The sequence below is a fragment of the Archocentrus centrarchus genome, chromosome 22 (assembly GCF_007364275.1).
Source record: "Archocentrus centrarchus isolate MPI-CPG fArcCen1 chromosome 22, fArcCen1, whole genome shotgun sequence".
NCBI classification, from domain to species: Eukaryota; Metazoa; Chordata; class Actinopteri; order Cichliformes; family Cichlidae; genus Archocentrus; species Archocentrus centrarchus.
Genome location: NC_044367.1, coordinates 12,201,288 through 12,216,806, shown reverse-complemented (window position 1 = coordinate 12,216,806; position 15,519 = coordinate 12,201,288). Strand labels below are relative to the sequence as shown.

The following is a 15,519-nucleotide window of genomic DNA, read 5'->3' as shown; positions in this document are numbered from 1 at the left end:
GCTGCTGATCAGAAGTGTCACCAGAGCTGAAAGAATCATGAAAAGAAATATAATATCGCACGTATATTCTACTGAAGTCTAAACAGGCCACAAGTCACAGACGAGAGGGTGCAGCTGTTTAAATCTGATCTGATTTAAGAACATTCTTTATAAATTTTGTGTTCAAGTTTATGTTTGTGAATTGCTGGCCTCACACTGAACAAAAGCCTGCTGTGCATGTGGTTGGCATGGAGTTTTCTGATCCACCTGTGTGGCAGCTGACATTGCCAATGCCTTGTTGACTTCAGGCACTGATTAACTTACACTGTTTAACTGCTCAGCATGCCACAAACCCTCGGTCACACACACACACACACGCACACACACATGGGAAAAAAAAAAAAGCCACACAAATATCCACATATGCAGAGCCTGTCAGACTTGTACTGGATACCAGACACACATGTATAATGAGAGGGTTTGGCTTGAGGCTGGTACTGAGGTGACAGCCATGGTAATTTCCTGTGGCAGATTTTATGTCAGTGAATGGGGACGGGAAGGGAAACGCTTCATTAAAGCTTCAGTGCTGCTTCAAGATCTGTAGCCCAAACACATTTGGCTAAAAACAAAGATGCAAGCAGAAATATGGCATGAAATGGAAACAAAGAGAGAGAGAGACAAAAAAAAAGTGTGTGTCTGCAAATTTGCATCGATATGATGGTAATTGAGTTGACTTTATAAAAACACATTCTGGTTTCTGTTAGTAGGAACAAAAAGGTGTTTTGCTGCCACCTGTTGGACAGATTATGGAAGTAATTCAATTTCTTTAACCCCCTGTGTATCTCCCTCATACTGGAAAAAAATAAGTTATATGTATTAGTATCATTGTATTCCGCCTAAATTAATTAATACATGAAATGTACAAATTTAAATACTTAATAATCAACTTTTTTAGTGTGTGCGTCTTTTACGTAAATATTATGATTAATTGAATTATTTAGCTCCTCAGATAAACTACATGGCTGCTGCTGTAAATTCAGCTACACTGAGTGACAACGTGAGGTCGAGCTCTCCTGCAAAGTTGTCCAGCGGGTGTAAAGTTACGAGCGGGCAGGACACACCTCTAGAGGGAGTTCCCGGGGAGGTGGAAACAAGGAGCCGATCATTTCTCCCTGTAGAAAGTCAGGAGCCCTTTCACTTGAGAGGGTGGTTACCTCCGCCGGCGGCTGTACGTCTTGCCAGCGGTATCCGTGCCGCCAGAGGAAAATGCCCGGGATGGGCAGCTCTTTACGCGCGGCTGCCCTCCTGGCTTTCGTGGTTCTTTCAGTTCTGGTGGCACTTCTGATCAGCAGCGTGCAGCAGTTTGGAGCAAGAACATCGCACTTTTCTACAGCAACTTCTGGTGATGACGAGGAGTTAGCGTCGCTCCGCGAGGCGTTGATTTACCAGCTCGGCGAGAGGCGGAAAGAAATTATTCCGCTGCTTTCACCTGGTGGTGATGATGATGATGGTGGTGGTGAAAACGGACTGTTAGGAGAAAGTCGGCATTTTTCCCAGCACGACTCGACTTTGGATTCCAGTCTATGGAATGAGATCACAGTTGGCTCCCGGAAAGCGCATCTGGATGAAATGGGTTGTGATTCTCTGGTGGACATGCAGGCGGTGGAGATCCTCGGCTCTGGATACACTAAGCTGGTTGTCAAAGTGAATCTGGCCGGAGGTCAGCCTGTGGCGCTGAAACTCGTCAACGAGCAGGGCATAGACATGGGGAAGTGCGTGGAGGATTTTAAAGATCCTCAGGGCTGTCGTGAGCTCGTTTCCTTCAAGCTGAAGAAAGAAATGGTGCTTTTGCAAAGGCTGCAGCATCCGAACGTCATTAAGGTGAAGTTTCCTCTCGCTCTGTCTCGAATGTCTACATTTCAAACCCCCTTAAAAACAACTTTGTATCAATGCAAATTGCAGCTCAAATACTAAAAGAACATTTTTAGCTTGCATTTTTCCACCTCCGTGTTTATTTAAGGACTATGAAGTTTCAGAAGCTACTGTTGACTTCTGAGCGCTCCAGCTGGGGAACTGGATAATGTGAAGATTTTCCATAATCCTTGTACTACAGCTCACATTTTCCTTTTGTTTCACACACATTGAACTGGATGAAAGGTTGCTGCAGGGCCTTCCCATCTAATTAAATTAAATTCACTGACCCTCCTCTGACCTCTGGGTCCAGTTTAGCGAGAGCAGACAATGTGCCTCTGTCCTCTCTACTATCCCTGGTTGCATCTGCCCCCCCCCGGCGCTTATTCAATCAAACTGTTACTGTTACCCAATTTAGAAGAAGTTTGAGCTTAAACCGATGGGTTTCTTTCTCGATGCATTCCACAAATGTACTGAATTCTGTTGACTGTAACATAATTTTTCCATCACAAGTCATAACTGCGAGAGCGAGGTTGGCACCACACTGTATCCTCCCTTTGCTCAAAACATTTAGACACTTTAACCTGTTGCTTTCTCTCTCTCTCTCTTTTTTTAAGAATTAAAATGCAAAACCAACAGTGGCATAACTGACCCAGCTTTTCTCCATTGTACTGTGGCGTAACCCAGTTATTTTCCACTCTGCAGCTCAAAGGTCACTGTGCAGGAGGCCCAGGAGGAAGAGGAGGAGAGGGAGGAAGAGTCACAGTCATTCTGGAGCAGGGGAACCCTCTCCAGATGATCCAGCTGCTCCAGAGCCCCTGGGAGGACAGATTCAGAGTAAGCACCGTAGTTCCTGCTCCTCAGCTGTCGAAAAGCATGTTCTGTCATTTGTCTCATACACTGCAGACGCACTGGGAAGCTGGAAGTGTCTCTCACACTCTTTGTGCAAAGAGCATGTGCAGGTCATTGTTCATGCTGGCAGAAAAGGTGAAGGTTGAAAAACGAGGCAGGCCGATATTTGAAACTGCTGGAGGCCTGACATCTGTCCCTCAGTGTATTTGATCAGGCCAAGGTTTGGAACAGTGATGGGCCCTGGAGTTAATCCACTTATGGCTGGGAATGTCATCCCTAACACACACACGCACACACTTTAGCACAACCCCCCCCCCAAATCACAGGTATGTTCCACAGTGGAAGCCAAACAAAGGCTGAATTTACACTCCAGGGATTCAGATATGCTTGTCTTCGCGCATGGATGTGTTTGAAAGGGAGAGTGGGTGGGAAGGGGGGGGGTGCCTGAGCATGCATGTTTTGTTTTTGGACCGGCAAAAGTAGCTTGGCATTCTGCACGTATCATCTCAACTCTGGGCATCATTTTGCTGCATCACCCAAATAGCGGTTCATAATACCACCACCACCAACCGCTCGAGCTGCTTGGCCCCATTCAGCTACATCGCATCTGTGCAGGCTTCAGTAATCCAGGGGTGTTTGGTTTCAGCCAGCCCCGTTTTTGCTGTGCCCCGATCCCACCAAGTGACGTCCAGGAGACTCGAAGCATTACCTAACACTGCAGTTATGTTTGCAGTGTGACAGAAGCATTTCATGCACTTTTAGCGCATGGCTAATGCTTTAATTTTGCTTTTGGTAGTCTACTCATTCCCCTCTCTCTGTTTTTATTATAGGATTTAAAGAGTACTATAAAAACAGTGTCGGGGAAATGGTTTGCAAATGTGGTTGGTGAACCGTCTTTTAAGGGAAGGCTTTTGCAAGGCTTACAGTTTTATCCATTTTTAGCTGTTTAATTAAACCGGATTAAATCCTCCAGTGTTCTGAGTTTTTAGGGGGGAAAAAACAAGTCAGTTTCAATTTGAAAACTAATATTTTTAAAAGATTTTCATTGAACCAAAAGATTTTCAAAAATATACGTATAATGAACTAAACTTTGCAGTTACAAGTAAGGCAATTACTTATGATTATTTTTTTTCATTGTTTAATCTTACTGCTGTTTATTTATTTTATTAATTAATCTGTGTTGAAATAGTTAAAAATAAATGGTTATTTTGAGTATTAAAAATGCCTTAAGTCATTTTTAGAAAAAAGTGCTAAAAACAATACTTTGAGGTTCTGCAAAAAACAATTTTTGGTATTTTTCTTTTATCATAGAAAATTTAATATTTGGGGGTTTTGTGCTGCTGGTATGACAAAACAAAAAAGTGTACTTTCTTTTCTGGCCCTCATGATTAAATGAGTTAATAATCATTCGTTTCAGACAAATTTAATGCATAACATGCCTGAAAGTATGTATGAAAATCAAACATAATTCATAGCGTCCAGATCTTTACATTTGTATTTGATAAGATTTTTTTTTTTTTTTATTTAATATTTGATTGAAAACCTTAACTTAAAAGAAAAATGTTAGACAGCTGTGTAGATACTTGATAAATGACTGGTTATAAACTGAACTTTCTCCTGACTAATTGGTTGTTTCAGGCTTTAGTTATTATGTGTTTAGATTTACAAGGCCAATATGCCATTCCTGAGCAATATTTCATCATTGTCGTGAGTCCAGCTGATTGGGTTTTGATGTGTCTGATCTCCAGGTGTGTCTGGACCTGGTCAGGCTCCTCCACTTCCTCTCTCGGTCTCCTCTGGGCTCTGTGGGCCTGCTGGACTTCCAGCCTCGGCAGTTTGTCACCGTGTCTGGCTCTCTGAAGCTCACGGACCTGGATGATGCCAGCGCAGAGGAGACCACCTGTCACACAGATGCAGACTGCACGCTCCAGTTTCCACACAGAAACTTCACTCTGCCCTGCTCGGCTCAGGGTGTGTGTGAAGGGCTAAATGAGAAGAGGAACATTTACAATGCCAACACGTAAAAAAAAAAAAAAAAATTTAAAAAGTGACAGCTTTACTGCATGATAGACATGTGATGGATTGGTGGAGCAGCCGCCGCACGGGTAACTGCATAAATATAGACCGAGCTGACGCCAGAAGTGTTGATAGTGGAGACGGGCAGCTGGAAATTCGCAGTATGATGGGGAAAGTGTAATGAATGCATTGTTAGCTTCAGTGAGGGAAGAAAAAAAAAGTAATTTCCTTTTAAAAATGGTTTGGAGTTTTTGACAGCTTTATGAGCTTTACGTGTGAGACCGCACGAGACGGCTATGTGATGGGGCTTGCCTAACTTTCTGTCTCTTTGCCTGGCCTTAGGTATTTTTTCACCTACCTGCTGCCTCACCAGGCCCCACCCAGCCTCACACACCTGGTAGACCGCATCATGAACGCCACAGGTGAGGATGAGAGTCGTCCCGACATGACAGGACGCTCACTACTGAAGATCAGAAAGCAAATCTTTCTATTACGGGAGTCGTGTAATGACATGCCTCTGCCTAAGTGCTTCATTTAATGAGCAAGACAAGATCATGACATGTAACACGGTAATGAGTACAAGCTGTTATTTGTAGAGATCACACAACTAGGATTAGACATCATAGTGTGTGTGTATATATATGTATGTGTATATATAATATATATATATATTAACCCCCCCCCCCCCCCCCCCCCCCCCCAAGCCATTATGGATTATGGATATAATGGCTGACTGTATGCCTGTAGTCACTTAAGTCTTTAACCAGATTGAATTCATTGTGTGTGTCCAGGGGAGCTGAAAGCTGACATCAATCAGACTCTGGAGGCCTTTGAACACATCCTCCTCCTCTACAAGTCTGGCCTACACCTGGACAACCTGCCTCCATCAATAATCAGAGGTAAGAGCTCGTGGAATGAAGGCTGCTTTATACACAGCACACTGGGCTCTCTTGTGAACCCGTTTCCTTTTTTGTGTGTGTGTGTGTGCAGAGAATGCTTGGCTTTCTTTCTTTTTTTAATCTACTTGCAGAGAAAAGCAGAGTGTACACCTGTGTTTTCATTTTCTATTTTGGAAAAAAAAGAAAAAAAAAGAAGAAAAAAGAGAGAAAATGAAGGGGCTGTTTTGACAGGTTTATTAGGCAGCTGGAATGAGAGGACAAGACCAACAAAGTGAGATTAATCTTGCATGTCTCTGGCTTAGAGAGCAGAACCGCCATTCATTAAAGAAAAAAGAAAAACACAATGTATTTTTGTTTTGGGTTTTTTTATTGTGCTGTGCAGAAGAGCCACGTAAACAGTCTTTCAAACTTTTTTTTTTTTTTTTGTCCTCCTTCTGTATTCACTCAGCATGAGCACTGAATGTCCTTCACTTTTCTTCTCTCCAACTCGTTTCCACTGCTTCCCCCCACCCCCCCTTCACCTTCCCCCCGCCGTTCCTCTCAGCCGTATGAAATATTAATAACAGAATGACTGGCTGCGTTCCTGTGGTGAGATTTTTCCGTCCCCCAGATGCTGGACTGTTTATATAGCAGCACTTTGTGAATTTAATCACAGATTCGGGGTAAAGAGGCCTTGGTGCCGAGGCTGACACCGGGAGGGAATGTTTCAGCTTAACAAGGAGGTGCCAGGAGACAACTGCTGCTGCTGCTGCTGCTGAGCATGTGTGATAAGACTTAAAAAATATATATATGTGTGTGTGTATGTTTATTAATTCAGCATATTAGCTGAAGCAGAGGTATTTGTGGGTGGAGGAAAAGCCTGTTTTGAGCCCAGCTTGGCTTTTCGATTCACATACTGGGGGGAATTAAAGCTCGTGGCTCACTCACGTGGAGAATTCAACTCTTTCCAGCATCTGGTTAGCCTAATTTCCTATAAATGGGGGAAATAGCCAGCTTTTCTCTATCAATGCTTAAAAAAAATCTCCATAAGAGACTGTTTTTAAAGTCGGTCCTGATTGTTTTCACACTTCAGGTTTTGCACAGATTTAACAAAAAGGGAACTGATATTTTTCTAATTTATTCTTTTACATTTCCCTCATTCCAGTTCCTGGTTAACTGCATGCTTACTGTACTAACATGGAAAAAGAGATCGATCATCTCATCTAATTCTCACCAAATGAGTAACTTTCAAAAAATATAGAGAAAGGAGCAAAGCCTGAAGGCTAGTTCATTGTGTCTCACACACACGTAACATGCCTCACTCTCCTCACGTTATATACTAAGCACACCCGTCCCAGTTTGAGGCAGGGTCAGAATTTAAGTTGCAAAATTTCCAGTATCACCCTCTGACATATGTCAGGGCTCCTGCTGCTTCAACCCCCTCCACCTCCCCAGCATTCACTTGCACACTCCAAGGGGATATTTTCTCATCACTCCCCAGTCTTATATGGAACATATTTGCAAGGAGTGATGAGCTCAGAGCAAAGAAACCAAACTCTGTTCTGCTGCTGTAATAAATCATTTCCAACGTGACTGATCTGACAGAGCTGTCTTTTTAAATTATTAAACACCCCGAGGGGGAAAAAAAACTGAGTAGTTGCGGGATTGTATATTAAAAATTGCATGAATTAACACATTTCCCCTTAAAGGAAATAAAAGGGAAAAAAACGAAGAAAAAAAAACAGAACTGCAGCCAAAGACCCAACTTATCTTTATAAGAGAAGCCAAATGGCAACAGAGCTAAAGTCTGTGTAATAATGTCTGTATATATGTGTGTGTGTGTGTGTGTGTGTGAAAGAGAGGGAGGGAGACTCATCAGGTCCCCAGTCCTAATTTGAAATTGCTGACAGATGCAGATTCATTGGTAATGTGGATGTAGCTTGTCCACAGCTGAGATCATTTGTGATGTGATGGAGGAGAATGTGACGAAGATTTACTGTAGTTTCCTAAAACTGCAGTGACTATAAATTCAGCTGTGTACAGAACTGTAAGGACTCAGTCTGTGTACGCTGGGTCATAAATTCAATGTAATTGATATTCTATATATTAAGGGAAAATGAGGTCCGTTCTCCCATTCTTCATCTTAAACACAGAGACTTATATGTCTTTGTCTCTTTAACAGCTGAGGTCTACCACCCCCAGCAGGCCTCATTTTTTTTTTTTCTCCCCAGAGAAGGATCCTCCAAACACTCCTTCTCCTTGTTCCCTTTTCTCAGAGCCAGAAGGCAGATCCTCGTGTCTTTTTCCTCTTAACAATACTCCCACACACACACACCGCCTCCTGCCATTTAGGAAGGTTAACAGTTTGTAACAGTGAGCCTCCTCCGTACAAGCTCACAGGCAAGGCTTTTGTCCATTTTCGTGTGTGTGTGTGTGTGTGTGTGCGTGCGCGCACACGCATGCAGGCATATGTGAGCATGCCTTTTTCTCATGGCTCCTGCTAATGTGTAGCAGATGATTTAAGTCCAGATCCACAAGACGTCTGACAGGAAGAATTATAATGATGAATGTACCACAAATGTTTGGAAAGTGGACGATGAAGTGGATTAAGAGTGTGTGTGTGTGTGTGTGTGTGTGCGTGCACAGACCAGAGTTTGTGAGCAAAAATCTCAAACTGGTGTCAAATGAAACGTTTGACACATAATTAGAGATGATGATAGACGCGGGAGGTTCTGCTTTGGCGTTTGAAACAAAAACATTGCTGAAACAATTTGTCCCCTAATAAGTTAGTTGAGCAAAAGCAAAATACGTCATTTTTCAAGCAAAAAGCATTTTGTAATGCCTGTTTACACTGGCTTGTAAAAGTTTTTTTTTTTTTTATTTAATTAATATTTATTTCCTGGTGTTTTACTGACTAAACTATTTCTGTGTAAAAAAAAAAAAAAAAAAAAAAAAGTAGATTAATTAATAATTCAAAATGATAATTAGCTGTTGGCTAAATTGTCATAGATCCCAGCAAAGATACTGATTCATCTTAATGTGTGAATGTGTACATAAGAATATATGTCAGTGGTTTAAGGTCATTTCAGGACTATAAACATCAAAAAATATTAAATGCTGCCTCTGCTAACAGTGTATTTACATTTTCACACCTATATTGTTTTGTCATTTTATCATAAGAATATCTGTTCTTTAAATATGCCCGACTGAAACGACAGTCTGCTGTTTCTATGAGACACTGTAATCCAAATAAAATGTATGACTATAAATGCATGCATGCTTTAACTATATATCAGTTATATTCAATAGTTTGTAGTAATGTAGAAGTATTGCCTTTGCCCTTTTTTTTCCCAACAGTATTCTTTTCTGTATTAGTTTTTCCCTCTGGGGATTATTAAACTTCCATGTTTATGCCTAGAATGCTCCAAAATCTTTCAGCAGCCTCATGTATTGAAGTGGCATCTCTTCTTCTGTGGTTAGACTACACTGTGATGCGAGGGATGGGGACTTCTGGGAATGTGGAGTACCGTTGCTGGCCATCCTACAGCCAGCAGGGCTGCGTGTTGTCAGTCCACAGTGCCAGAGAGGCAGCGCACATCTGTAACTCCCATTCTCAGTGTAACAGCTTCACACTGACGGGACAGAAGACATGGACAGGTTAGTAAAGCCTCCTCTGCTGGTGCTACAAGCACAGTAAATTTCTTCCATTATCAGGCAGGTATGGAAAAGCTCACCTGCCGCATGACTAGAAGTGCGAAGGACACAGCTGCTACCCCTTTAATCTTCTAATGAAGCTTTTTAAAAGTTAAAATATACACAGTTAAGATTTTCAAGCCAGGACATGTCAGTTTTTTTGATGTTGCCACTGTGTTCAACATGGATCTTTTCTTTTCTCTCTCTCTTTCTTTTGTACTTTGCAGGCCGCCTCCTAGCCTCTTTCAGGAGCGGCTTCAGTCACCTGGTGCCTGATGGGACTTCAGAAGTTTATGTAAAGAAGACCAAAGTTCTTGAAAAGTCGACGGTGTGACGTATAATCGAGCTAAGCGAACGCGCTTCTGTCCAAGGGGAGTTCTTGGAGAAGTGGGTTGGAGAGTCGGCACGCAGCGGGGCAATGGGAAGTAATGCGAGACGTGGCGCTTGAGAAGAGAACTGTGTCCTCCTGTTTAACGAGTCGAGCGCAGCACGGTGGATCTGCGGGAGCAGCGTAGAGACCGGGCTGACGAGGAGGCGTTTGAAGTGAGCAACTGAATGTGATGTATTTATAGGGCTTCTTGCTCGGTGACTGTTTGATCTGCCTGCCAGCTCACTCCCTCTGCCAGCTACTATTTAAAGGGATTTCCCTTCAGGTACAATTAAGGAGGGAGAGCCTTGTGCCCTTGACATTTTTCTTTTTTCTTTTTTTTTTAAACTTTGCCTTTATTTGCCATGTGTGTCAGCTTTCAGTGTGAGGCCGGGTCCCTGTAGTCAGATTTTTTTAAAACCAAAGAGGTAATAGGAACAGTGTTTGAAGCACGAGGACGAGAAAAGAAAACAAGCTCTTATACAAATATACTTTGATGTTAATGCAATGAGGTTGTGGCTGTTTTTTCCATGGTTCCCTGGCTTAGCTGCACTGTCGTATGAGATGGCAACAACCATGTAAGCATTTACACATCAACAATGAGCAAAGATGATCAAAACCATTCCAGAGCACAGTCTTTTTTCTTTTTTTTAGATGCTTTTGTGCACTTAGTTATAGTGTTTAGTTCCTAAATATTTATATGATCAAATGTACTGTAATTGTTCTTGCATGTTTGTGCATTACAGCTTACATGCACCTTGTGGGTGATACTTTTATTTTCAATGAAAAAATATTCTTTTGCCATTTGTTTTTGTTTTTTTTTATACTTCCCTTGTTATGCTTGTACATTTTTACAGTTTTTAAAGATATATAAATATAATGTTTCTACTTTTTTTTCAGTTGTGGTTATTTGCATTTTTATTGTATTCAGTGTATACAACTAACAGCCTGTTTATTTCTCATTAACACCTTCTTGTGTGTTTCTGTGGGGGGAAGGGAAGCTTGAATGTGCATACTGACCTGGTTTTCTATGTGTTTTTAAGCCCTTTATCTTCTCGCATGCCCCCACATCCACTATCTTTGGCCCATCTGAATGGCTCAGAGGAAGGGCGCTCTGCAGAGTTTGCATAATACCAGAGGAATGCATTCAAATGCCCCATCACGCTGAGCTCATTATGAGCCTTAATTAATACATGTAAATTGGCTTACTTATCAACCCTTTCTCATGGTGAGAGGGGGGGGCATTACTGTAAGACAAAGGCAGACACCAGGACAATCAGAGCTCAGTTTGTGGTTAGCACACGAATGGGCTGCCATCTGTGCCTGCCAGGAGGAACCTGGTGAGGTTGAGATAAGGGCAGGTCTGCAGGGTGGAAGGATTTGTAAAGTCAAATTCAGCAGCTACTCAGTTTGTTAGGAGGAAAAAACTTAAAAAATACCCGTGATGTGATACAAATTAGAGCTCTCTGCCACATGTCATCTATAGCACTTCATATATTATCTGCTGAGCTAAAACTCAAATATTGTGAGTTTAAAAGGCGATAAAAATCTGTTTAAATTCTCAAGAATGTAAGCCTGCAATCACGCCAGAAAACGTCGCTCAGTTTTACTGCATAAAGAAAAGCAAAAATGGAAGCAGTGAATTCCAGATATCTTTGTGGTGAGTTCTCTACCATTCATCCATACCAACGCCACTGACTTGAAAGGGCATGTCCCTGTCTCTCTCTTTGCCTTAAATTGGCCCCGTGTTGTCTGGACAAAGCTGGTTGATTAGAGTCCAGATGATCAAGATAAGGAGTCTGACTCAGATAAGACAAAACCAACAGCTGGACTAACTAGAAGGACTGGTTGCCTGATGGGAAAACTTTCCCAATACATAATTTATTGGTACAACAGTAAGCAGAGTTATATCCAGACTGGAGAAGCGAGGGGGGGGGTGACAGAAAAAATCACAACAAAAATTATCACAATTTGATTTGTGAGCTCTTTTGTGAGGTAAAAATGAAACACTAGTAGCAGTTTGAGCTTAGCCTGTTAAATATGTCAGAGAACAGGATTCACAGAGAGATGATGACAGACAAAAGTAAGGGTCTACTTGCAGTCTGTTTAAGGGCAGGGCACACCCACTTTACTGTATGACACATCCCTTCCCTATACCACACAGGTCCTTTTCATAAGCCTACCCTAACCTTTAAAAAACACCTTTATCAAGTGACAACCTCCAGGCTTGAAAAATGAATTCAATATGGCTTGCTGTGTGGTCCGTATTCACAATGACATCCAAGTTTGTGTGCAACTTTGTTCTTTGGTGAGTCAAATTATAGTACTTCATGTGTAAGTTAACACTAATTACAAAGTAACCTGTTATATCAGCAAAGTAAGCTAGTGCTAGCTGATAACTAGGTTCAAATATGGTCATTTCTGGCTGAAGAAAAACAAGACTGCAACTGCCAAAATGTCCACCTCTGTGATGGTGGCTACAGCTACCTTTTAAATACACTAAATTATGAAATGAGTGCGTTGGTGTAGTTTTAAACACTATTTCAGAAGTAAAATTGTAGCTCCCTGCCAAGACATGGTGTGATGGCACAAAAAAAGAACCATTTATACCTCTGAATATACACTTGTTTTGTGCTAAGCTAACTAACTTAGGTTTGAAGTTGTAGCTTCATTATTCATTGTCCCAGTATGAGCGTGGTGTGAATCCTCTCATCAAAATCCTGGCATTCCCTTTAATTGATTTGTGCGCACACGCAGGTCGGGACCCACCAATCACATCTAAGGAATTTGGAGCAGCACCAACAATGAATTGCTGACTCGTGTGCTCATCGCAGGATTTATCCTCAGATGGGGTCTTCACCTCGATAATGCAGGGAACAATCCCTCGAGTGATAAGCTGTAATTTACTGAAACCTACAGCTGTGGTTCGTCCTTCTCCACATCAGCTCAGGAGAGGAAGACGTCTGGCGTCAGACTGGTTTGTCTTGGCAGTCTTCATGACAGAGCTAATGGATGTTTTGGCCTCGTGCAAAGGTTGCATATGTTGCTTTATGCTCAAATGTTTTGAAATGCATTGCAAATGCAGAATGTTGATAGATTAATTAGGTTATTCGGTTGCATGCAGTGTGCACTAAAGGCACGACAATACGTCTTTCTTTATGCTTAGGTTTGCTGGAGAGCCCTGGGGTACCCCGAGTAGATCTTCACAGCATGTTCAGTGAGTCTAAAAATAATCCCCCCCCACCCTCTGTTTTTGGCTGAAACCATTTATGGAGATTTGAAGTTTGGGCAATTTTTTTCCCCCAGAATTTGTTTTTGTTTACGGATGTTTTCACTGCAGTCAAACATTTAAAACATGGTGTTCCTGTCCATGTGTTCCTGTGTGGTACACTGTTCCTGTTTTTTAGGCGTGTAATTGACAAGTTGGCCTTTTTTGAAAGGCTCAGAGAATGAGCGGGGGAGGAGAATGATTGTTTTTTTTACCCAGCTCCATACCCCTCCATTTCTGTTTTTTTAAGTTTCCAGTTTCACCCGACTTGTTTCCGTCAGGTTTTATTCATGACCTCCATCTGGAAATAATATAACTTCATGAAAACAAGCCATCAGCAATTTTTAGGGAACACTTGTGCGTGCATGTGTGTGCGTGCATGTGTGTGCGTGCATATGTGCAGGGGGGGGGGGGGGGGCATTAGGGCTTCTTCTGTTGGGTTCAGGCTCCACTGATGCAACGGTGTTAGTTCAGTGAAAAAGACGTCTGTGACTAAGCTAAGAACCAAAGGCTCCATCATCCCCACTTAAAATCCTAGTGCATTGCATTTGTGGTCTGGCCAAAGTCTTTGATTCAAATGCAAAGTTAGTCATCAAATGTCAGAAACCACAGCTGCTGGGAGAAATTATGTGTCAGGAAGGTCTCTGGCGAAATGTTTGACCTTGGCTCAGACTAAAAATATGCATTAACTGAGTGAAAGCCTGCATAGTTCTGTAGGAAAGAAGATCTGGCTTGTGTTCGAGTTGCTCGCGGGAGCGTATGCTGCCTGTGACGGGGGGGAGATAGAGCAGATATTCACTTGACTCGGGGCTCACAGAAACACCTCTGTGTCTGTCTGCCATTTTGGCTGTGGTACACACGAGACCGGCTGGTCACACCTGAGAGCCTCTGAAGAGTAGCCAGACATTTAGTCGGCCTGTCCCAAGCACAGAGGCGTCTTAGTTTGCAGGCATATCTAACTGTCGAGCTAACTATTTGTCTGTCTGCCTGGAGACGATATGATCTCTTTTAGAGCCATAATGGCTTTAGCAGGCCCTAAAGGAGAGAGCAAGTAGGTGTGTGTGTGAGGAGAGGTTTTCATTTCTGCCTGTCTGCATCAGGGCGAGGGGGTGTGGCTGGATCATGTTTTAAAAGCCCTGAAGTTAACCCCAGTCAAAAGGTTTATGCCTGCCACTAAAGCCACAGAGACATCTTGAAAGGTCTAATAGCTTAGTGTTGTATCCAGTGACATCTCCACGGACCTGTTACCCAGCTTTCAGGAGTATAGTAGAACTGCTGTAGAGTTTGTTTCACAATGGGTAGCTGGTATTAGCATCTGTCTATATTTATTCAATATCTTTGTGTTTTAGTATGGAGCTGTGGAGGTATTGCAAAACCCCTCTTCATTATGAGAACCCCACATGTTTCCCTACCCTGCATTCCCTCCCGCTATATCACAGCAGCAGTCTGGGTCATTTTTCTTTTGAACTCCCCCCCTTCACTCCCTCCCCTCTCTTCCTCACCAGTCCATCCATCATACAGAGTCTGTGGAGCCTCCTTTCACCCCACCCATCCCCTTTCAGTTGCTGCTGCTGCCTTCTCTCTCTCTCTCTCTGTTTGAAACACTCCTTCAGGCCAAAACCTCCATAGCTTTGCTATTAATTTAGGCCTCCGCCGCTGTTGTTAAATTGTTCCACTTCATAGCCAACATAACTCCAACCCTGCATCAGTGTCCCCCCTCCTGCCACTCTTCCACAGCAACCGTCTTCTACTGAGTCGCAGCCCACAACTGCTGTAAAGCATCTGGAGTTTCCCCCGTCTTTCAGCCGGCTGAAACCTGAGGGCAGGGCTGCTGAGGATCAGGAACTGTGGTTTGTGTATGCGAGTGTGTTTCTGTGTGTGTGCTTCTGACTACCACTGCTGTTCAAATCAAAGTGTCTGCCTTTTGTTACTTGCTCTGGAATCCCCTCTGTCACACCTTGGCTGTTTCTCAGTGGGGGGATTGCTGCCCCCAGGCAGAGGAAGACTTCCTTCTCTTCAGTTAATCTTCTACCACAGATACACTGTAGACCCCCTCTGAGTCACAAGATTATAGACAAATTCAGTTAATGCACTGAAGACTTTTAATTTGAAATCTGTTTTTCTTGAAAACCACAGACAGGGTGAGCCACTGACATGTTTCAACCTGAGGGGTGTGAAATAGGGTTTTTCATAAAGATAAAAATCATATTGAAAAGTAGATACACTCTTTCTTCCTTTAACTGTTTTAGGGATTTAGATATTTTTCCATTTATTTTATAATTATATATCATTGATGTCTTTCATTTAGCTTTTTATATGTCTTGGATACTTACAAATGTACTGTTCTAGTTTTTGATGTTTGCAGTGGCTTGGAAACAAAAACATGAACTAATTCATTTGAATTGCATTTTAAATAAAAACACTATGACATAAATAGATTATATATTAAAATTGTGACGGGAAATCAAAGTAATTGTTCTCCCTGTTCAGCTGAAAGGAGAACAGGTTTTGTTTCCGAGTGCAGGTTGTTAAGAAAGCTGTGAATCCACAAGTCC

The 15,519-nt window shown here is 42.3% G+C and overlaps 1 protein-coding gene across 1 annotated transcript; it reads left to right on the top strand.

Annotated features, from left to right (window-relative positions):
* The first annotated feature begins 997 nt into the window (after positions 1 to 997).
* Positions 998 to 10,562, top strand: pkdccb (protein kinase domain containing, cytoplasmic b). The gene is given in 8 exon segments (XM_030718868.1): positions 998 to 1,241; positions 1,244 to 1,860; positions 2,596 to 2,727; positions 4,491 to 4,762; positions 5,101 to 5,180; positions 5,550 to 5,657; positions 9,117 to 9,293; positions 9,557 to 10,562. Coding segments are annotated over 8 exon segments (1,737 nt in total). The 3' UTR covers positions 9,664 to 10,562.
* Positions 10,563 to 15,519: the final 4,957 nt, after the last annotated feature.